The 25317-nt window shown below is 39.0% G+C and overlaps 1 protein-coding gene across 2 annotated transcripts in view; it reads right to left on the bottom strand.

Annotated features, from left to right (window-relative positions):
• ZFAND3 (zinc finger AN1-type containing 3) overlaps positions 1-24547 on the bottom strand; it is a 151662-nt gene extending 127115 nt beyond the window's left edge. The window contains exon 1 of one of the 2 annotated variants that reach the window (XM_068939542.1): positions 24243-24547. In XM_068939542.1, coding sequence (XP_068795643.1) covers positions 24243-24313 — 71 coding nt within the window. In that variant the 5' untranslated portion in view covers positions 24314-24547. The remainder of the gene's footprint in view (positions 1-24242) is intronic. The other variant, XM_068939543.1, reaches the window with a different exon arrangement.
• Positions 24548-25317: the final 770 nt, after the last annotated feature.

Genomic DNA, 25317 nt, shown 5'->3' with positions numbered 1-25317 from the left:
ATTGCATGGCTCCCAAATTATTTACCAGCAAATAAGAGCACACAAACTAAAGCACATATCATCTCATGACTAACACTGGGATATGTACTTTTCTATTCCAGTTTTATGTGCTACCTTCTAAACACAATGCATGAAATTAAAGTTGTAAAATACAGACATTAAAGACTATAAGGCTGAAGATCTTTTTAGTGTACACTTGTCAAGTAAGTTCAAAGGACACACTCTGAAATTAATTTCAACTCACGGCCATCACAGTAGACGATCCTATGCTGCAGCTATCATCCTTGACAAGGAAGGACAAACTGGGCGTGACTCCTTATATTGTCAACCAGAACTAATCCTCATCTACTACAGGCATATTCAAACCACTTACCCACACAATCACTTTTCTGGTACAGTCCACAGAACCTGTAGCCCTCTAAAAGTTTGTTTAATAGAATCACAGGCACAATCGATCCCCGTTGCTCATTTACTTAATTACCAGCTGAAAAGGCTGCTGAAATTAGGGTGATTGCGAAATAATGCAGGTATTGTGGTCATGTATGCAACTACAGCCAACTTTTCAAATACTTTTTAAAATTATAGCAAAACATTCTCAAAATCATTGATCACTTCCCTGAGAGAGGTTTTTAGCTAAGTATCGGTTAAACAGAAACAGTTTCTAAGAAAGCTTACTTGTCCCATAATATTCTCCACTAATAAAGGAAGATACGTAATAGTAAATATTCCACTTAGCCTTTTCTCAAGTATATTCTGTGAAGAACTGACAAATTGTTGCACTATATATTTGACCTTCTAAGAGAAAGCATTCTGGTCTCCACCATTCAGTTTAGTTCTTGGCATTAAACAGTCTGCAGAACTCTCTCTCAAAAAAAAAAAATTCACAGGCATGGCAATACAGGTGATGATTCAAAATACTAGGTAATGCTATTAAGAATCCAGAGAGTTAAATCCTCAAACCATAAACAAATTAACATTAAAAATTACATATAACAAATATTGTAAGAAATGTAGTTTAAAAATCCTTAATTAAGTTCCCCAATGATCATTTAGCCTGTTTCCTTTCTGTTACGGGTAGTACTAGTAAAAAGGACGCTTGAATACGCAGATGAAGAGTTCTAGCAAATGTTTTACTAGCCATACATTCCTCTAAGCAACAAAAGTCCATCACACAGCTCAAAACCAGCACAGGCTTTACAGGTACTCCAGACAAATACTTATTTTAATCCTAGATCACCAACAGTCCCCTTAAAAATTTTTTTTTCTATTAATGAATTACATCACATTTGTTTCTGCTCAATTCTATGAAAAGTAGCACAGGTTTATGGAAGATGGTGATACAAGTCCATCAAGTACATAGTTTAAATAATAAACTTTGAAGAATAAAATAATTGAAACAATGATAAAAGGTTAGGGAAATCTATTAATGTCTGTCAGGTACTAGCCAATTACAGGCAACGGAAACTAGGAAAAGATTGCGCTTATCTCGTACTAGGTAGTGTTCACCTCCCCTTGGGCCTTCACACATAGTCAATTTAATTTTCTAACTTTAGCTGTTTATTCAATAAGAAGTTTCATGACCGTATGCTTTCAAATGTACCATAGAACCACCTTGTAGGTTCTACCTAACACCACCAAGATGATTCGGCATTACAGAGACGTACCAGCACTGGACAAAAGTTAGTATATTGCCTTTTTGTTGCGTTACAAAACCTTTGTGCTGTGGATCTCTGCCAGTTTGCACTGAACATCTGTAATTCTCTAGGTAATCTAACATCTGTGAAACATTTTTATAATTCAACCCATCAGCACACAAGGGCTCCTGCTGTGGTTAAAATGGAATCAGCTGAACTAGTAGCAACACTGGCGAGAATTTACTGCATAAAGGAAATTCATTACAGAGACAGGTTACTGCACTTCAGTACCAATGGACGAGTCACATTAAGTCTCGCACCATGTTCAAAAGACCATCCCACAGCTCAACAAAATCCATGTTAAATCACAGTCTGGTCACTTTTGTATTGCAGAGCTGCAGTGAATTTCATCTGCAGCTGGCACTACAGTATGATAATCCAGCCTGCAATATCTGCAAATAAACCTACACAGAACAAATACTACCTGCAAAAAAATGGAACGTTAGCATTATATTTGTAGCATATAGCAGCCAAATACATTTATTGATGTGGTGGTCTTCTACATTCATACAAGGAGAAAAAGGCGAACACTAAGCTAAGAAAAATAGGATAAATCTCATAACTCACCTTTTTGTAGGATTCAATATCAATTATGCCAAATAACCCAAATAATTTCCCAGAAAATAAAAGAGAGTATGAGTAATCAATCGACCAAAAAAATGTATTTATTTGCATACTTTTTACAATACTTTATAAGACCTCTGAGCTGTCTTTTCCGCTTTTCTTCTCAGCACAAGAATACCAGTTTGGACAGTGGGAGAACGAACACACTGGGAAGCAGTATTACAAACAAAATCCAGGAAACCAAAAGCAGAATGAATATTTAATCTATTTAAACGGAATAAGAGCGGTATTCACAAAATGCTTGAGCAATGCTAAAGTGAAGAATGCTGTATATTTCAATTCACTCCCTGAACTTTCAAGTAAAGGTTTAAGAGGGCTCCTACTTCAGCTCTTGAGACTTTATTAAAACCATCAGAATTAAAGAAGAGGTTTGCCTGTCTGAACAGTTCTACTGATAAAACTATTTCAAAAAGCTTTTAAGTGTCTTCGCAAAGGTTAAAAAAAGAAGAAAAAAAGCAAGATTCCTTTTATTTTACAAGTCACATTTAAAAAGGTAAATGAAGACTTCAGACTTTCCAATTGTTTGGAAGTTCAGACTTCAGAATTAACTTTTCCTCAAAATTTAAATTGTGGGTCATCAGAAAACTATAATTATCAGAACTGCTAAACATTGATTAAAGCTTGTTATTTTCTATGCCTCACAGATGAGATTATCAAATTTTGTTTCTTTAAAAAGGTAAAGTGGCCTCTTTACTAAACTTCTAGAGTACAAAGTCACTTATACAAAAAAGTGTTTGAGTTAATAAGAAAGTACTAAGCCCCATGGCTTCAATATAGGGTGCAGTAATACAGGATACTGTTATTACCGCCAATTTATAGCTTTGAATCATGCTGTCTGGGAACCCTAAAATCAGTAAAAATGGTACAAGAGACAAACACTGAACCGTCACACTTGGGCTGGCAGCTCTTGGTTTCAGTAACATGAGTACAAAATAAAATACAAAAGAAAGATGTACTATTTGACAGTCGTTTTCCCTTGACAACTTTCTAAGTACGCTTACTAACTACTGAGCTCTTTTACCCGGCATAGTCAATTAAATGCATTAAGATTAAAAAATTACTTCTTCCCCTGTCACAATGCTCTTTGGAAGAAAGAAAATAAATAGAAGACACCCCCCCCCCCCACCCCAAATCCTTCCATCCCATTAAAAAGCTCACGCTACTTTTGCTATTAAACCTGAATTTTCTCACTAGTAGCCTCACATTGGCCAAAGTTTTCCTAAAACTTCAAGATTTAAATACAATTCTAGCTTTCATTTGCATTTTAACTAATTCACCTCTCTGTCATTGTTCACCCATCAGCTACAGCAATATGGCCAGTGTCGTGCTTGCACTTTCAAAGGAACAAAGCCTACATTCATTTTTGCATTGGCTGCTACTACGAGAAGGGTGAATACATTGCAGTAGCATTCATTTTTTTTTTTTATTACACCTATGATAAACCATTCACACAACAAGGGTTTGTATCTGTAACACAGCATGAACATTTCATCCTAGAGCACACAAGAAAGTCCAGCAGCCTTCGCAATCATATCAACAGAACGGTCTCCAGAAAAAAGGAAGAGTTTTTAAACAATTGTCTCTCAGCTGCCAATGGGATAGACAGTCATATCCATCCTTCCTTGCACTGCTTTTTGTTCCTTAAAGGTGAACGTTTTATTTTGAGTCATCTATCGATTTTGGGTTGGGTTGGAACGAAAGTATTACACGGTTAAAGAAGAACATCTGTGAATGGGCCTGGCTAATTAGATGAATACTTTGGTCTTCAGCAAAGTTTCCCTGATGTACAAAGCAGTGCCCTTTATATACCAGGTCTAAAGGTACAGAGAAGTCTTATTTTACTGTTCTACAGTTGAAGGTCAGTGACTGTAGCTATATTTCTGGCATTTATAGTACGTAATATGAAAAAGTTGTATAATTTTACAGAAATGTCTTGAACAATTCAAAGGTTAGGGGAAAGCAGAACACCTGTAAAAGAATACTAGTCTTCTCTTTATATAAAAGGCTTGTATAAGAGTTTTACAATCCATCAATAACACAAGTAATTCTAAAAGCAGAATCTGTATGGACAGAATTATTCTTTTTTTTTTTCCCCCTCCATTACTGACTCATCTTCCAAGCTACTGAGGCTTTTGAAACTGTACTATACCAAACTTCACAGTCTGAAATTTTAGAGCTTAAGGCTTGTTCTGGATTAGAGGGCCTATTTCTTATACAGTATATGCATTCAAATCTCACTGAAACTAAAGGATTTTGTGTGTGTATGTACCAATTGTTTATTATGGTAAAGACTGCTGGTAAAATTGCAAATATTCCAAATTGATTTAAAGTTCACAGCACTGAATGTTAAATTTTTATACTAATGACAGCTACTGCCCTTCTCCCTTGCCCTGCCACCTCTCCCCTGATGTAATAGGAAAGCATGTGAATTTGAGAACTTGCTGATTCAGGGCACCTGACCTTAAGTTGTATTTGAAACACCTTTTTTTCCCCCACTGCTATCATCTAAGCCTCATCCTGTCTCCCCCCAACCTTCCGTATGTTCAGTAATCCTATCTTGTTCCCTATTTCAGGCAACATATTGAATTGTCCTGTTTAGGGAAAATCCTATTGCTACCAAGGCTCCTGATATAGCTTTACAGTACAAAGAGACGCTAGTTCACACTTTTAACGCCTTGGAAGTAGGAGAGACTATTGTCCCAAGCTGTATGGGTATAACGCAGTAAATCAAATGCTCTGGTGGACTGAGCAAACTATTAGTTTAACTACATCTTGACAGAGTAAGCGCTAGTTTCAGTCCAAAAAAAAAAAAAGGAAAAAAAATAACAACAAGTATTATTAAAAAAAAAAAAAGTCACATTGGAAGGCTCCTCAGTCCCAATAGCGAGCTCAGATACACGGTCTATACCTACAAGGTCTATAGCAGCTTTCAACAGCTAGAAAGATTGCACTGAAGTTTTGCTACACTCCAGCCAGCAAAGGGCATAGGGGACAAGTCATAGTGGCATATCCTGTTCTTTAGGTTTATAGGGTCACAGTATCTTATTTCTGTAAGGACAGAGAAAGGTGATGATAAAGAATTTAGAACACTGTCAAATTGATGGTCAGACAGGCGAAGCATTAGGTCATGTTATAGTCTAAAACTCCTCCAATTCCTACACCTCAACACAGAACTTCACAGAGAGTAGGTGAGGTACTTTCATCGAGGAGAGAAAGAGGTGATGTAGTGTGGCAGCAAAGTTAATAATCAAAAACAAGTGTGCTTATTTTATTGTTAGGCTAAAAAGCAGTTTTAAAAGATATCGAAAGTTCCGCTACCATATGACATCCAAGAAACACCTTAGACAGGCAAAAGCACGGTCACTTCTGCCAAAACATAGCGCTCTGCCTCTGGAATTGGTACCTTACTCTAACATTTCATATAGCCCTTCATATCACCCAATCCAACAGCATTTCCTGAGGCTCTATCCCTTTAAATATCCTCAGTTCCTCCTCCATCTTCCTTATGTCTGCCCCACCACATTTCCAGTTTCACTTTATCTTCCTCCCTCAATACTGCCAGCTCCTCATGCTAACTTCCTCCACGGCGCCTCTGCTCTCTGTTAGCGCTGCCAACAGAAGGTCGCTAGGCTTGGCCCAAGTTACACACGTGCTGATCAGCTGCTTGTACAGCAACACTGATGCACCAACCTGAACTGCTCTCGGTCAGAACAGATGGACTTTCATAACCTTCTCTGTTGAGGACGAGGGAAGAACAGGAAGACTCTCAACTTACTAATGAGCCCAATTTTTTAGGAAGAGTTTCTTTTAAACTTCTAACTAGGCAGCTGAGTTCAGCCAATAGGTGGCAATTATTCGTCTGTGAAGGCGGAGGGGGGGCAAGAAGAAAAGAAAGGGAAGGAAAGAAGGGACACACACAAATGAGATTTTACTGCCTTCCAAAAGCAGACAAATATTTTAGCACGTTCATTAATTTCATCTATGCTGTAATATTAATATTATAAAATGCATGAAAAGGGATAAAGCACAGGAGAAAGTCTCCATGAGATACTTGACCATACTGCACAATGGGGCTGCAGGGAGACAGGTACAGAAGTTAACATGTAACAGGAGAACACGTGGAGAATTAATAGTTATAGACCTAGTAATTTTAGGGTTCCCAAAATTTTTCCTCTAACTTCTGAATGATTGTGTGGGCTCTAAACGTACCTTTGTTTGCTTACAAATAATGTTTTATTTTTAAGATTTACCCAGAAATAAGCATTAAAATGAAAGCAATAAAATAGCTTTTCTTTCTCTTTTATTTGATCTGTTTATGTACCACAAGGAAGAATAAGACTTGCAGATTTGTTTTTGTTTTCCATCTTTGCAGGTGATCTTCACAATCACCCACTTAAAATATCCTAAGTTAGCATCACTAACTTTTGTTAGCAATATTAGCTTCTGTATTTGTTTATGTAAGTGAATATTAATAATCAGCTGTGTTGGACTGACAGCTAAGGAAGCTGTACTTCAGACATCTGAATTCCAGAACAAACTAGGCTCAGCTCAATCAGCTGAAACAGAAATCTTACGCTTTGGCAAGTAAAATTTTTTTAAATTACGTAAGACTGACTTATGTCTTGAGACTTCTCACACAAACCTTAATTCAACTCATTGCATTTTGTGGTTGAAGTCAGGACACAAAACCAGAAGTCCTTAGCGTACACTAAAAAGCAATAGCTCTGCCCTCTGCGGGTTGCACACAACAGACCCTGCCTGGGGCAGGGTGAGAGAAAAAGAAGAATCTGTGCACCTGCTGGAAGCAGCGACCCTTCTGCCTAGCATTCTTCCTCCATCTCACCCAGCTAACGCTTTAAAGAAGAAACTGCTTGCCTTGGCCACAAGAGAAGTTGCTTGAGCTGAACTAATTAGAAATACATTGATAACTTTGCAAGTTGCCTAATAATAAACAATTCCACATCTTTTCAAAGAGGTACAGTCAATATTTTGTAAGTCTAACAAATATCTGAACAAAATAATCTCCGACTCAAAACTGTTTGCAGAAAGGTCACATGACACAAGTTATGTATACCACTACGTAAGAGTCTGCCAAAGAACTAGTCATAAATACAACGCTCACACAATGCTGTCAGCAGGTACAGTAATAAATTACTCAAGTGATGCACCTTACTAAGGGGGAAGATATCCTTTTAAATACACAGGAGATTAATTCTGCCAGTAATTAAACGTAAAAGAGTAACCAATCAGAAGTGAAAGAGATATTGCCTTATGACATTAAGCAAGTTATGGTACAACGACAATGAAAATAATTATGTCTGTGTCCATAGCCATAGAAAAACATTTCACATTAGTATTTAAAATACTAATAAGTCACCTTGTATTTATGACTCATTTTCATGTGTGAACTATGAGCAGATCTAGGATTAGTTACTCATCCTTTTCAATGGCATTCCTTCATTTGAATGCTCTGTAATTTTACTACGACACTGAAAGCAAACCTGATTAAATATACAGCAGTTAGCGTTCTGTTATCCTGCTGGTTGGCGAAAATATTTAAAACTATATTATTTATTCCAACATACAGCTTATTTCAAAGTTATTAAAAACTGGTGCATTGTCAAACGTATACATGCTTTAAAAAAAAAAAAAGGAAAGAACTAAACAATTAAAATTTAGAACGCAATTAAGTGAAGTCAACATGCATGAGCCTATCAAAGGCTTGCTCTACTACTGAACAACCACCCGACTAAGATATTCACAACATCTTTAGTTCTGAATCCTGTCCTAGAAGCCTATAAGCGTTGTTTGATCATATTACATGAGTATGGATGGCAACATAATGTTTTCAAAGGCACCTGACCGTCAATGGGATCTGACACACAACCAGCCAGACGCTTTGAAAGCATTTATTATATTTGGACTTTCAGTGAAGGACACTGGATTACAAGAGCTGCGTTTGTCGCGTTACCCACGAAAGATAGAGTCCTTTTTGCTTTTAACCTGATCGTGTTGCTTCAGTAAACACATCCAAATTCAACTTTTACAAGATAAAATACATTACTGGCTATCCTATTTGATCAGAATTCAGGTGGTTCTGATTCAGTCTTAAGCTTTCCAATGTTCACAAGTGTACAGAACGGCTAACCAATCTCATTCAGTGAGAGACACCCATCCATTCAGTGATGGAGGAAGCCGAGACCATCATGCTCCCCAGGCTGAAGATCCATCGATTTATCTCTATCAATATAACTTAATATTTTTTTTTTTTCATTTTCATGATCTAAGGCATGGAAACAGATCTTAGCTACTTTTCTTAGGAATCTCTTTCAGCTTCATGCATTTCAATATCATCCTCTCTGTTCTTAGTGACACACAAGGGATTAAGGAAGGTTCAGGTCCTTTCCTCACGTTTCTCCAGCCCCACAGAGCTGGAGTTTGATTGTACCTACACACTACTACAAACAGCTGTTCTGCACTTTGTGTGAAATTCAGCCTAAATGACTAACCCACAAATTGCACAGCATACAAGTAACCCTTTCCTGTACTCCCACCCAATCACAATGCAAAATTAGTTCCTGTAGGTGGCAAGCAACATACCCAATGTAGAGCATTCAGCACTCTCCATACGTAAAAATTTAGAGAGAGATTTATGAATGGAAGGTAATAACAAAGAATTTAGTTTTCAATCTTCCATGCGTTTTCCTCAACGTTATAGCTAAACCCTTGTTGCTGAACTCATTTGCACCTTTGCTAACCTGAGATATTTCCTGGTCTATTTTGTATCACATTTCTCTGCTTTTATCCAGTCACAGTGAGAAGAGATTCTATTTTAGATTTTGAACAATTCTAGGCCAGAACATTCCGAATTATTAACTGTTGACAATTTCACCTAATGTCAGCTTGATAAATTATTTTTCCAGGTTAGAGGACTTTTTCCTTCCTGTGAAGTAGATATAAATATTTTCATATGATTGTTGTTCCAAATTTAAGTTTAGCAAAGTTGAAGTTTTAATGAAAAACAGATTTATCTTCTAGTTCAATCTCTTTGTAGAAGCTCTGTAAAGTATGGTGCATATAGCTAGCACTTACAAATAATAACAAATCACATAAAGCTCAAAAAACAAGTAAAAGGCTTGTTCAAAAGAAATATTTCCCATTAGTTTTATCTTAGTATTGCAGAATTACGATAGAACAAGCAAGTTTTATGCAATAATCTGACCAAACATAAATCAGACTTGCTCACCTAATCTCTTCTCAGCATCTAAGGAAAAATGCAAGAAAGCAAGCAGCACGCATGCTAAATCATAGGGGTTTTAGTTAAGTGTTTAGATTAATAATCAAATGTGTTATCAATAGCAATAAGCCCTGTCTGGAAACAGTTTTGACATAATCAATCTTTTGGGTTAATTAGTGACCCACAAATTTAAACTCCCAAATTGAATTAGCTTTAGTCCACTTTTAGTCACACAAATTCTGTTAATTCATACAATTCAGTCAAGACAAGCACTGGCTTACTCTTTGAACTACGCAAAGTGCATTAGCAGCCTGCCTTAAGAAAATAAATAATCAAGATCTCTCCAAGATCTTAAATATTACCCCCAGTACAGCGCCTACTCCCTCAAAGTCTAAGGTAAAATTGTAGAAAGCATGGTTATTTCCCATACTACAGTATGCATTTTGCTTTCTCATAATACAATTCCACGTAAGCAGAGGTTTTTCTTTCTAAAGTTTTAATGAGTTTGCAGAGAAGTATGTAGTGTCTGCATACTAAAATGGATCAAATTTTGTGCCTACCAACTTGACATTTCTCTTATAAGTTTATAAAAAGCCTTTATGCAAGTACAGTAGATCTAACATTCGATGGTTAGAGGACAGAGACCGCAAATAGAATAAGGTCACTCAAAAATACAGGTTTTGTTCTTTGACAAGAATGAAGATTCTTAACGTTTCTTTTCTACTTGTGAGGAATTAGGAGAAAAGATAACAAGGAAACTAACAAAATAATCAAAATGTGAATGTGCTTTACGCTCTCCCCTTCCCACCTCCTTCAAAATTTTGCCATAGCCTAAAGTAATTCTGTAGTGTACATATCTGTGATACCCTTTCTCACATTGAGCCGTGAAAATTCACTGGAAGGAATTCTTACTTGGCAGCTCTTTACATGAAGTTCACAGACAATTACATTTCAATGACCAGTATGTAGGGGATCCAGCATATATGTTTTGCTTTAAAGTTCAGGGGTTTTAAACATCTAGTGAAAAAACAATTCTTCATTGTATATCCTTCATCCTGTAACTGGAGGAGGAGGAAACCTTTATACAGACTGGTATTTTGGCAGTCTTTATATATAGTCTTAATTAAAGCAACAGATTAAAGCAACAAACACAAACTGCAGTCTTCACATTTGTCATTTTCACAAAGTAGCTTTTAATATTTTGTAAACAGTTAAAGTAGATAGTCAACTTTATTTACATGAATAAAAATAAGGATATCATAGCATTCACAGAAACCTCATGCTATCCTCATCATTTTTCTACCGTGGAATAACATGAAGCAAATATGGGACCAAGCAGGAACATTACCTTCGTCAATTATTTTGCTTTGCTAATTGAGACCAAAGGGATAAATCACAATCACTTCACTTACACTTTCATGTAATTCAGACAGTGAGAAATCAGGGGTCACGTGAGATATTTCATTTGTTTGCACGCAGAGCAAATAGCAAAGGCCTATACATTCAATCAACTTTTATGTATTTGTGAAGATAATCTTAAGCAAAGAAACTGTTATGAAACACGGAGTAATCATACACAGTAGGTAACAAAAACGTGCCCCATAATATTACCTCGGCCTGAATGCTTATCCAAGCTATGTGTAACCTTGTCAGTACACAAGGAGATCAAGCAAGTTTTAACCAGTTCATCTATCCACCGTGACAGGCTGGAGCTGTAAACTGCAACTCTACTGCTTCATTAACTGTGTCAAATTAATGCTGAACTATAAACAGCAGCAGTGGTTAAAAGGGTTTTTTAAATTTAAGCAAGCAAGCAGTGGTATCATCCCATTAAACTTCAGTCATTTCTAGTCTTTGGGGTTCTCTCTCTGTTTGGGAGAGAAGCGGGGGGAAAGGAGTAATGTTTTCATGACTCTGCTTGATTCAGGCTTGGATTTATTTATTAATTTGAAGTTTTCAGTCATACGTCTGTGTATCTTCAGCTGTATCCTTTACTCATAGGAGGCCATTTCTGAAATGGGACACCACAGTCCTCTCTCGCTTTCCACTTTGATGAAAGTGCCACAGCAATTTGGACAATTAAGTGGCAGATGCAGCAAAATAAAGGTATCTCCAGCTACAAAACTAATGAATTACAGATACGTAACTTATGAACTCCATATACATTGTTTTCTTGCCACCTACTTCCCCATACTTTCACATAACACCCTGCTCCTGTGAACAGTAGACTGGCAGGTGCAAAATGTGGATCTTTTAGCTACCTGACCACCATTTTACCCAAATCAGTTTACGTAAGGAGCTGTTTTCCATTCTGTTATAAGAAGTGAAAAAACACTATCTACACTTTTTCATAAGTAATGTTTATATTAAACACAACTACAATCAAAGTGAATTAAACACATTTTAGCTATCTTTAAATGCAAGCTGCTACATCAACTTGTACTAAAGACCTTTGTTGTGACAAGGATAATAGCACATTGGTTGTTTACAATATATTGTGTTATATGATTTTAGCAGAAATAATGGTTTCTGAACAATACTTACATGTACGTATAGCTGAAAACAAATATATAAAAACATTAAGTAAGATCATCTGTCCAGCGGGCTGGTAGAAGACATACATATCTTCCATGCTCTAGAAGTAGTGTTGTTGCAGCCATGATGTTCTGAGGATATAGGCAAAATCGATTTTGGAGACAGAGGTAATAGCTTTTACTAGATCAACTAGGTACATACTTTAAAAAGGTCAGTTAAGTTTCCCCATGTATTGAAGAACGACTTGTGCGTCCAAAGGTTAGCCTACGTTGGCCAAATGAGGTACTCAGTTATCTAATAAAAACATAGCATCTACCTTCAGAATATCTCTCGCAGAGAAAGTGACAGACAAGAAAGCTAAGCAAAAGAAAGGAAAGTATTGTTGATTAATGAGCTAATAACAACTCCCAAGATGAGCATCATCTACACTGTTTCACATATCCCCTTCTCTAACTGCCTCCATGTACACCCAAGGAATCCACGCCTTTGGACCTCCACTGTTTGTGTCACAATTTTACTTCATAACAACAATACAAATATATTTGGATTACTAATTTACTAAAGTATTTATCAGTTGAGTGGCCTTAAGTATTATTTTTAAAAAAAAAAAAATTCCCTGATTTTATACAACATCCCTATCAGCAGAAATGCTATCAGAATATCCCAAAGTGTGTTCAAACAGAACGCATTTCTTTTACAGCTATTTTCATCCTGAAAATTGATAACTGTGCATGAGCATTCTTCAGTGCCACAGTAAGTCCTCAACTACACATGATCCATCTACCTAATGACAGCTTTAGGAGAAGCAATTTCAGTTTTTATAATGATAATCCTTTATCAAAAGTTCCAAAGAAATCAAGGCTCTCTCTCTCTCTCTCCCCCTAAAACACACTTTCAAGATTTCCTACTACCTTCAGTTGCAACGTAAGGACTACTTAAAAGCAATTCTGTATCAACGTTTGCAACGAGCATGTTGTTAAGAGAAGACAGAAAACCACTAATAAATCAGCAAACTGAAATAATAATGACAGAAAGAATGCTAACAAGAAAGCACCTAAATCACCAACTGTCTCAATGACATCTAAAGCCTAGCAATGTGCTGGGAACATGATCTGAACAAATAAAAAAAAAAAAGAAACAAAATTATAGCAGTGTTAAGTACGTTGTCTGAAAGCTACAGGTTTAAGTTTCTTAAAACCCTCGCCTAATTCTGTTTAGTCTGGGTTTCCAATTACAGCAGTTTTGAAGGCAACCAGCAGTTCTCTTAACTGAATTTCACATGCATTTCAGAAGATATGTAATTCTAGAGTTCTCATTTTGCCAGTAACTGATGAAATTTCAAGTATTTTAGTTTATTTTAAAAGAATGATGTCACACATTGGTTTGCTATAATAACGATATACTTCTTTACATTTTTCTTTTGCCAGTTTAATCTCCCTTTACAAGTCATTTGAGCAGAACAGGAAGTGTTAATTATTCACCAGACAGATTTCTGGTCTTGCCTGAATTAGTCACATGAGAACACTAATAGTAAAAGACGACACTGCATCACAGGATAATGGATAATAACGGGGTCCTATCTTCATCATGAGAGTGCTACAAAACCACCTGAGACTTGCCGATATGTAACGCAGGCAGTTCTTGCTCTTCTAATTGCATAGCAACTCTTCTGAGTGAGAGAGACTGCCTCCACCCACCACAAACACTTCCTTCTACAGGAATACCCTTGGAAGCAACATGTCAATAGGCCAATGCTGTTCAAGAGCAAGTTCTGATTTAAAAGGAATAACACCCTCCCTCCCCCGGCACACACACAGGACAGAGCCTGATAAACTGTAAATACTCCTTGCCATCAGGTCTTTCATTCAAGGCTCCTAAAGCACTGTGGAATGAAATGAAGAGTGATATATGTTTCATTAAAGGAGGAGAACATGTAAGAGAGAAAACACAGGCAGAACGTCGCACAGTGAATCAGTGGCAAAACTAATAACACATCCTTTCCAAACTTAAGTGGCAAGAAAGAGACTTAAGGAAAAGGAGACAAAAAAAACTACTATCCTTATCTTTATGGGTTTATAACCACTAATCTTTTGTGATAAATGTAAGATGTAACAAAAACAATTCAACAGTAGAGGTTCAACGTCTATTTATTTGGAATCACAGTACCCAAGCAGCAAGTCAAGATTGCAATAGGCCTAATGTCCATAATAAAACCAATTACTTCATTAACAAGCTACAGGCAAAAGAAGAGAAAAAATATACACCGTGACAATCAGCAGTTCTGTTTCCAATGTCTAACACCTAGCTGATTCTGGAGAAGATACATACTATAAAAGAGGCATGTTAAAACTGTCAAAACCCCTTCATGCATTTCAACAGACCAGCAGTTATGAGCAGCAGTTAGTCCACCTCCTTAAATCAAAGGAGGAGTCAACATGCTCCATATTACGTTAATTATTAATTTCAAGGCAACTTTAATTTCAATTACTTTGCCACGAAGTATTAATCACAAAGCCCCAATGCCAAGAAAAGAGATGTGAAGTGTTCAAATACTACCATTAATTGCTTTCTTTTGAAAGCCCTTAAATGATAGGTTAACACATAGGGAAGTTACTGAGTATATATGGATTAATCCTAAAAGCCCTGTATCAATTATAATACAATTGACTGCTCATCCATAGATCTAGGTAAAAATAAAGGGGGGGGGGGCAAAACCCACAAGACTTCAGCTGCTTCAAAGAAGTGCTCCATTTTCAGTTTTCTAAAATCTTGAGCAATTTTAAAAAGGAAGTCGCAATAGTTACCATGATAAATTTTTCCTATTAAGCTGAATAATTAAACTGACATGCTTACAAGATGAAACTTGCAGAGAACCTTTACAATAGAAACATAGAGGTTGAAAAAGTTTTCACTCCTTTAGAGAAGTGTGCAATCAAAAGTTTCTTCTAAAAATAGAAATTATTTGATGTAAAATTGATTAATATGGTAACAATTCCAGAGAACACTAGAAACCTATCCGCACTGAGAAGAGAACATTTGTTAACACACGGGCAATTTTAGAAATCATTATTGTCCATTAGTTCTCTGAAGGAGTTTATTTAAAAAAAAAAAGTAACACTAGGACATTGAAAAAAATGAAAAAGCATTACTGCATGCAACTAACGTCTGTTCTCGTAAACTAGTATCAGCAATACCTGACCTAAGATTCACTTTCTTTATCCAGCTAAAAATGCATTTCATTGAGCAATACTGGATCTTTGTTACAGAAAGGGTTTCAGAGACATGCAATTGATTTACCAGCAACCTAGACTCCTTAATATTGATAACACCTTGGACCAAAATAGCATCTAATCAACAGTTAGAAAGACAATGCAATTTCCAGTACTGAGGGATTCTTGCTAAATGACAGCACTTCACCTACTTTAAGACTATATATGCAACTTCCTCTGAAACACTGCTCACAGTGTATAATTAGATATCAAAACATTGCTGTTATGGCAACAAGGCTGATCTCAGTAACATAGCCATATTGTGATGATCGATCATGTTTTAGCAATTATGTCAACGAGGACATGATTTTGGATTCTGCTTTTCAAATTCCACAATTAAGAAGCTATCATGGAACCAGCCTGCTATTTTTAAGCCCTTCTAATCTACTATTGCGCTCCCTTCCTCTCTCCCTTTCTCAAGGGCTGAGGGATTAAACAGGACTTTTTCATTCAAACAAGCAGAAGTTTTAGTAATGTGCATGTTTAACAAGTCCTTAAGTTAAACAGCTTATCCAGCATCAGATACTAAGTAGACTAAAAAGCTAGAAACTAAAGATGGTAATCGTCAAACAACCTCTTTTTCTCTCAGTTTGTCTGATGGCTTACAAAAATTATTTTTAGGAAAACCAGTTTATCTCTCCGTGTTGCACCTTCTCTCTTTAATTTACACCAAATAATCATTGTAAATCTAAGACTAGCCACAGTATACTTACTACATGCTGTAATGCCAACAAAAGTAATTTTAAAAATATGTTTCTCTGAAACAGTCAGAATACAAACACTACAACTTTAAGAAACTGAAATTTATCTTCCTCACATTGACCTACATTGTTCAAGTTCAGAGTGTGCATGTGGTGGCCAGATTAAACAGCAGGAAGTGAACAGGATACCTACAATTCTCTGTTAAATAATGTAGGGCAGGGATCTCTGCTGCAGGTAACTGGAAGGCCCTAGAGTACATGTTAGAGGTAAAAATCCGTCAGCATTTCCAGATACGACTTCTCCACCCAGGTAAGTACTTCAGTTACCACAATGCTACTATTTAAATGCTATCAATAGAGAAAGTGAAAACACAACTGTAAATGTTTTGGGTCTCCAATTCAAGAAATGTTAAATCTCTCCATGTGAAATATTTTTCTGAATATGGGTAAAGAACCATTTACAGTAAATGGAACTATGTATTATGACACGCTAATTTCTCCTGAGCGCCACATTTCAAAAAATGGGGTTTAAAACAATTAAGTTTAAACCCTACATTCCTTGAGCATATAAAATTTTCACCAATTCAAAAAACGATTCATCCCTATAATCTGAAAGTATGGTGTTACTTCAAGATCTTAAGTTAGAAGATAATGGTTGGGCATTTTTGCATGAATCTAAAAATGTCACTCCACTTCTGCTGTATATTAATGTAATCTCTGCAATCTGAAGTCCCTGACTGTGGATACCCACACAAAAGGCTTCATTTCTAGAAAGTTATTTTTGGGAATCATTTGGCATTAGCTGCACACAGTATAGTGTCTTCACTGGTATTCTCTCATGTGGCGTTCTCAGTGTTCAGAGAGGCACGCCTTTCTCATAACCTATCAGCAAATACACAGACCTAATCTCCCCTATAAATCCAGCTCATGCTGCCGTTATTGCCCGATTTTCAATTTCTTCTTCCAGAAATAAAGAAGGGACTCTTTGCTAGTGAGCCCTGCCTACACTGAATTGAACAGAAAATGTATCCTTCCAAAGTGCCATTTGAGCAAAAGAAGCTGAAAGGGATTCACTTGTTTTTTGGTTTTTTTTTTTCGGGGGGGGGGGGGGGGGGCGGCAGCAGGGAGGAGAGAATATATCAAATTTACCTGCCTAAACTGAATATGAATTTTTTCTCTGATATCCAAACAAGGGTTTCACCATAGTCAAGATTAAATAACGCCCTAAAAAAATCCACAGGATATTTGTATTACTGCTTTCAAGATCCCATGGCATTCCATCAAGGTTGCATATTTGAGGAGATACAACGGAGCATGCCGAAATTTTAAACTTTAAAGAAAATAAGCACTGTTTTGCTCAGAAATTATATCACAGCCACCATTTCTGCCTACTGCCTCTAAAGAGGCCTGCGTTTTTTTTAAATGTACACGTTTCTAATTTAAAATCATTTTAAAATTCAATAAAAATCAGCATAGCATGTTAAAGAAAATATTGATGTCAAAACCAAGCATTCCCAATGAATCTATTCATCAAGGATCACTTTAGAAAGTTACTTTTTTGCATCACTGCAATTTTAACACCTTAAATGAAGTACTGGTTTATGACGCTTCCATTCTTTCAAGACTTTAAAATGACAGCTGAGCCTAACATGCAACAATGACATGAATATATTTGTGCAAGTTTGATGTTGGAGTGGTTAAAATTTATGCAACTAAAAACAGAAGCAGTATTCTGTTAAAACTGATACCTATATTATAACCCTCTAACAGACTGGGCTTACCATTAGAAACTTACGGAGAACCCAAAGCCTGTTCAGTAAAATGAAGCAGTATGCAAAACACAACATAACTATGCTACCATACAGCAGTTGAACTTTTTACTAATTGGTGTTAAATTTTGTAGCACTAACTAAATCATAATATCTTAACTAGTCACAGTTTACAAAAGAAAGCTAAGATGACGCTGACAAGCAGAGAGAAATAAAGATGGTAGGTGACCTAGACGCCATGACTTTCATGCTTTTAATTCCTCCAACCTTCAATAAGTAGCGCACACAAAACCTACTTCGTTCTTGTTAGTTCCACTTCTAGGAGCAGCAGCTATGAAACTCAATTTCTTTCTGCCAATGCGGAAGTTACAGTTAGATTAAAAGGTGTGGGACACATCTGTCTCTAGTTAGCATTGCACCCATCCATAATTAGAAAATATTTTTCAACAAAGGTTTTATATGAAGATTTTGAATAAACTCATGGTTTAAGCAAGTGTTTGTTTCCCCAAATTCTGGCTTCACTGGAGAACTAAACAGACATTTTTAATCAAACAACTAGGCCTATTTCTGCATCTTCTTAAATGAAACACTCTTATACACCAACTGCTTGAATTTACTCATTTCTTAGAATTACCACGCAGCAACACTGAAGCAAACAAAATCAACTACCTTCTCATAAGGAAAATAAAGTTAAGTTACGGAACTACTGGCTGCAGGATGTCATGAAGGCCATGACTACAGATCGAGTTAAATAATCATTATGGAAATCTATAGAAAAAAAAATAAACAAGACCTGCTAAGCCACAAAACAGAGCACAGCCTTATGCCAGACTGCTAGAAGAAAAGGAGGTATACCAAGACAAGCATAACCGCATGCTTTCCCTGGCCTTATCCATATTCCCTCAGCATCACTTATCACTCAAATCAGAGACAAGGCTGGATGCATCTTTGGTCTGATCCAGAACAGCTGTTCTCTATCAAATAACAAAATTTCCTTTTCTGTTTTGTCTACTCTATTAAGTACTCCGAAAGAAAGCATTGTTTTCACATTCCTAGAAAAGAGCTTATTATGGTTAAAATACTAAATCCAGTTCATCTGCTTTTACTTTAAGCACCAATAACCTCTATTCCTAAAGGTAAGCTTCTGCAGCAAATACAATGCTTTGGATCAGAGCTAAACTTTGCATCTTGTGACTATGGTTACAAGGGAAAATTGCTCAGTGTTTAGAAAATTTTAAATTTTAGTTTTCTATCTTTTGGCTTTAGCTGAGATGCTTTTCTAGTTGTATTATGACTAAGGGTAATCACAGGAATCTCAGTTTATCATTCTTTATTCTGTATATTCTTATTCAAGTAGAGAAGATGAGAAAGTGCAATTTTCTCCCCGTTCTCTTCTTCTCAGATGGGAAGCTTCCCATGTCTCATAACTCTCAGTATCTTCCAAAATGAAAATGCAGACAACGCATTTCAGGGTCTCTCCGATTGTCTTTTATCCTCTGTAGCATTTCCTGGGAAAGCTTGTAAATAAATCAATTCCTCTCTAGGCTTTTTCTTTCTGTCAATTAAATAATTTCTTGCTTCTATTTGAGCAATACATCTATCTCGCAGCAATTAATGATGGCTTTAACTGCAAACCGCTTCATGCTCTCTTATCGAAGGACTTAGCACAGTATAAGTTCATGCCTAGTAAACCAAAAGTACAATATTCAAGTTATTTGTGGTCTTAACCCAAAACCAGAACTGAACATAAACACTACAACAGGCAAATGAATTAACTTGATTCAGACGAAGTAGAATTTCCTGTAATAGATGGCCTACAAACATCTGTAATAAATACAAGTAAGCTCTTACCTTGCTTAAAGAAAAAAAAAAAACACTCTAGGTCTCATACAAGGCAGTGAGAATTAGCCTTCCTAAAATATGTCATTAATTTATTTATTGATTTAAAATAATTTACCACTTCAGAGGGAAGACTGATATTTCTCATCATCAACAGAACTGCAGAGAAATCCTGACCCTCACACAGCACCATCCACACACAGCTATGCCAAGACACCTTTATTTTATCTTCATGACTCACTGTTCACTCCAAGACCTCAGTTAATCTGAATATACAGGAAGCTACTTGGTAGCCAGTGTGTTGTCTTCCATAAACTCACAATGTCATAGCTTATTCTAGTATCTGATCCAAAGATTCAGTAAGTGAAAGCCCCACAAAAGTTATTACATCATTCTAGATCAGTGAAAAATAATCCTCAGAGAAAAAGGTACATATTTCTATTGTTTACTCAAGCCTCCTTTAGGAAGATCAATGTGGTATTTCAACACTGGTTGAAGCAAAATTAGATTTATAAAGGCATTATTCATTCAGGAAGAATGATGACCTACACGGACTATGAGATTAGAAAGCATTTTTTAAAAGGACAGTCACTGAGAGTTCACACAGAATGAACAGCTGCAATCATCAAAAAAAGGAAGGAAAAGACTAGTCAAAGAGTAGGCTTCTTAATGACATATATATATATTGAGTCAGTATTTGTTTAGAAGCAAAAAGCAAGCTTTGGTGACATATAGCCACAAACTAATTATGCTTATGTTAAATGATTCACCATTTCATCAAATGTTTAATTTTAGTAAACAAAAATTGAGAAGAGAGCCAGATTGGCACGGCAGAGACCTGGTGATATGTAAGTAACTGGAAAATCCAGACTCAGAAATAAACTCTGGATTGGGCCAGCACAGAATGCTCGAGGCACAATGTCTCATCACGTATATGATGCATGCAGTGTCAAAGAAGGGCAGGATAAATGGTAACATCCTGCAAAACCCCTGCTGGCATGTTCTCAACAGTATTGCCACCAGCTTTAGCTGACTATAGTACCTTATAGTTGCCAGAAATAAGATGAAATGAAACCAATCATACTGTGTTTTCAATCAACTTCCTGCTGGCTGCCACCATTTCAAGAATGGAATTCATTTGTTTTATGTCCATTAACATATTTCCTTCTTCTCTAGTTCTAAGGTGCTGAATGCGATGGCATGGTATCAGCCTGAATCATAAGAAAAATAAGCAGCAGTCACTGCAGCACAAATAGAATTGTAGAAGTATTACCCTCTTTGACTTCTCCCTTCCCAGTATATATAATTCTACTTGCCAACTGGTATTTTAGCTTACAGCTCTCTCCTATGCATATAACTGTTTAACAGTAAAAGCCCTAGCCCTTTGATGAGCTATACACAAATGAAACCTTTGTGGAGTCCTTTAAAAGCCAGTGGGTACCTGCCAATATCAAGTTCATTAAAGGATTATGTTTCATCTCTAATAAGCAAAATGGCTTAACTAGAGAATACATACATATAGTAATATTTTCATGTATTTGTTATTTTAGAGCTGAATATTTTATATGTGCCATAAAGCAAAGCAGGTTTCTGAAAACCGCAGATTGAAGGGGGAAAAAAAGACACGAGCTGCTAATCATGAAAAGCAGAAAGAATCATCCCAGAATACAAGAATGAGAAATTAAGCATAACTTAAACTCTAAATGAAGTAATCTAAAATCACTACTTGCATACTGCACTCTCCAACCTCTGCACACTGAAACTATTCCAATAAAAAAGTGAGATACTTGTAACTGACCGAAGTTTAAGATAAAAAAAAAATAGGAAGAAGGTGGTGCAAAAATATTTCCAAACAATAAGCTGTGTGACTTTTTCATACAAAAAAAAAAAAGAACATAGATGAGGTTTCTCTGTTTAGATTATTTGGGTATGTGAAATGATTTTATAAAATACAAAAGTCATCTCAGTGCTCCACTGAACCTTCACTTGACCCAAAATGACAGACTGGACGCTCTTAAAAAATGCTTTTGCTTGACGGCTTCGGTTTTCAGGATACCTTTTGTGATCTTCAACAAAAAGAAAGAAAACGTTAGCTGTTGACCTTAAACAGATGTTTCAGAAGTTCTGAAGGGTCTTGCGAAAAAAAAGTCCCTTCTTTCAGTTGTTCATTTTTCAGTCTCTTAGATCTTGGAACATCAAGAGTTTAGTAGTTTTCCAGTCACTGGAGATTCTTGCAGCCTAGAGGCTCTGAATTTCTAATATAAAAACAAGCAGTTTAAAAGAAGAACCCCTTATATTTTAATGCAGTAGTACGTACAGTCCTCTCTCCTAATCTCTTTGCAGATCAACTTTACCAATGCGCACTTCAGGAGCTATTTCTAACATTATTCACCTATAGGCAAATGTTAGCCCTGAAAGCCATAGCTTACTTCACTTTTAATGCTTCTTTCAGTATTTTCCTTAATATTACCTGTGCTTGTTGATTACTGCAAAAAATATTAATCTTAGTATAAATGGTACTGCTAAGCACTACATAAACCAAGCGGGGAAAAAAAAAAAGCTTTTATATTTGACAAAGATTTATTTGGACCCTACTGCCTGACCCATTCACATTGAATTGTTCTGTTACCTACATGGCTCTGGCTCAAGAGCAACCTTGAAAGGATTCTCAGTCATGGGAGTTATTGGCACTGGTAGACACCAAGCAACACAGTTCCTCTACATTACTTCATTTACAAGTTTTGTAAAAATCGCTATGCTAAATTACAGGCTTCAGAACTTGTCATAGCCCTAAATGCCTTGCAGATAAAGGGCAAATATGGCCCTGTTACTCCAAAATGTGACTTGACAGACACATAGAAATGGCATGAAAATGACATAAAAGTCACTGGTAAGACTTAGTCTTCCTTAAGACGTGTTACTGACATAATCCTAACTGAGACACCAGATTTTCTTCTCATTAACACACAACACATTGAACTAGCTAAAAAGTTCAGCCTGAAGAAAGTTCACTTTCAACTTTCTGACTCTCCCTTCACATCAGTATCACGTTACAGAAGTCAGTATATCACACTAGAGAGAGCAGCAACTCGTTTTCCATTGCATTACAGAAAATACTAGGCCCAGATGTAGGAGCCTAGCAAAGCAAAAATAAACAAAACAAATAAACAAAATTACTGTATATTTAACAATATGTCTTGTAAGATCACTCCCAACAGGACTATGGCATTTGTTGCAGTTCAGGCTTCTGACATAACTCACACACGGGATTTCATTTAAAGCCCCGTCAGTCCAATAAGACAACCAAATGTAGACTATTGTACAGTGACATCACTAAATCACTCTTATTACATCTTTTCCCTCTCACTGTTTGCTCCCTTAGAGTACCTTAAATTATATCACATAAATCCCAAGAAGTTACCATCATGGACAAGTGTAAATCTCAGGTGGGCCCTCATAAGTCTACTTAGGCATATGCTCTTTGAATATTCCATAAATGTTAGGGACTAATGTTCCTGTGATATACATTAAAGGCATTTTACGAACATGTATCTCTGCCAGCATACCATCTGCCATGATACATCTGATATTAAAAAAAAAAAAAAAAAAAAAAAACTCTTCAGCAGATATGACCCTAGAGATGGAAGTAGTTTAACAAGGGCAGGCTTAATTTTTTTTGCCTTTGGCAAACAGGAATAACCCTACTTCCTTTTCTCTGAAGCAAGATCAGCCAATAGCTATCAAGGATCATACCTGTTATGAACCTCCTTGACTTTGTAAAGTGGAAAAAGGCTAATGATACATATATATGTGTGTGTATATATATATATATATTTCTTTAGTTATCCTGACTTGCACTGAATTGCACAAGTAACTGCGAGAGCTCCCTGTTCCTAGGCACGGCACAGGGATGTGTCAGGCACTGTACCGGACTAAACCAAGCCAGGCGAGGGGCCCGCATTACTCATTTAATACCTATGAGGAGCCAAAGGCAGGCCCAGGAGCGAAGCCCGGGGCCGCCTGCCACCCCACAACCCCAAACCAGAAGCGGCTGCTCCAGGAAATCTGCGTGTTTGGGGAAGCGGCCAGGCCTGCCCCTCCGGAGGTGACGGGAAGGCCGCCGCAGAGGTGCCCGCGCGGCGGGGGAGGCCGCGGGCCGCCGCCCACGGCCAGGCCGGGTCCTCGGGGTTGCGGGGAGGGGGGCGCCTGGGGGCAACGCAGCCGCCCCCCGGCCCCGTCACCTGCTGCCGCGAAACCAGGAGTCATCGCCGCCCCGGCGGGGCCTCCCCGGCACGCAGCTACGGGCCGGGGACACCCTCTGCCCTAACGGGCACCCCCCTGGCCCGCCAGGCACGGCCAACGGCCGCCCCCGCCCCGGGGCGAGCTGCTGACTCGGCCCCCGGGACAGGCCGAAGCCCAGGGCAACGACCCGGCCCGGCGTCCCGGCCCCCGCCCGCCCGCCCGCCGCGGCCCCCCGCCACCTCACCCTTCGCCTCGCCGCCCGCCCCCCCCGCCGCCGCCGCCGCGCCGGCTCCAGCCCAGCCCCCCCCTCCTCGCCCCCGGGCCTCGCTTACCCCCAGAAGCCGCAGGGGCAGCGGGGCGGCAGGCTGGGCGCCTTGCTGCGCTCGCTGCCGGCGTCTCCCATGGCGGGGCCGGTGCGCGGGGCGGGCGGCGGTGGCGGCAGCGGGGCGGGGGCGCGGGGCGGGGGGGCGCGGGGCTCCGAGCCGGGATTCCAGGCCGGTCAGCTGGAGCCGGGCGCGACCACTGGGGCGGCGGCGGAGGGGAGGGCGCGGGAGGGGGGCAGCCGCGCCCTACGAGCCCGGGCCCGCGGTGAGGAGGCGAAAGGGCGCGGAGCTCCCCGCGGCGGCCTCTCCCACCCGCCGGCTCCTGTGACGACCCCGCTGCCGCGGCGGGGCGCGCGCGCCCTCCCCCGCCTCCCTGCCCCTGACTCAACAATGCCCCCCTCCTCCGGCCTCTGGCCTCCCCCTATCCTGAACGGGATGGTTTCGCCAAGCCACAGGATCAGCTGGGAGTGGCATATACCATAGTCCGCCCCCGGGGGGGAGCGGGAAGAGATCGGGGACAGGATCTAGGAGAGAAGCGAGTTTGGGAGGCACCTATCGACTCGAGAAGGGAGCAGTGCTTCTGCAGGTGGAGGTTTAGGGAGAGTGCGGCCTACGGAGCAAGGTAGAGCTACTGGCCTCTTTCGCCTCTACCTACACGTTACGCACATAATGGTACCGCCAGGCAAGACAGGGAGAGGGCGGCCTGGCGCTGGCCGCGCGTGCGCGGAGGGGACTTCAACGCGGAAGTCGGTTGGTGGTGGAGAGGGTCTCCGGGGGTTTTTCCCTGTGCTTCCCGACCCGCCGGGTCAGGTCGGGTCAAGTCTGCGCCTTCCCCCCCCCCCCCCCCCGCCGGGGCGGGGCGGGGCCTGCTGGCGTCCCGGTCCGGCTCTCTTCTGGCAGCTACCTCGCCGAGACGCGGCTGGCGTCCCTCGGGAGTTGCCGGCCCGGAGCGTACTCAGAGTGTCTCCCTTGAAGAGGCCACCCCCCGGAGGAGCCCGGAGCGGTGGCGCCGGGCCTTGCTCCCCGCGGGATGCGTTTGCTTCCGTGCCTGTCCGCCTCGCTGCGGGCTGGAAGGGAGGGCCCT

Source organism: Struthio camelus, chromosome 3 (genome assembly GCF_040807025.1).
Source record: "Struthio camelus isolate bStrCam1 chromosome 3, bStrCam1.hap1, whole genome shotgun sequence".
Taxonomy (NCBI): domain Eukaryota; kingdom Metazoa; phylum Chordata; class Aves; order Struthioniformes; family Struthionidae; genus Struthio; species Struthio camelus.
Note: the sequence above shows the minus strand (reverse complement) of the source record. Positions and strands in the feature narration are given on the sequence as shown.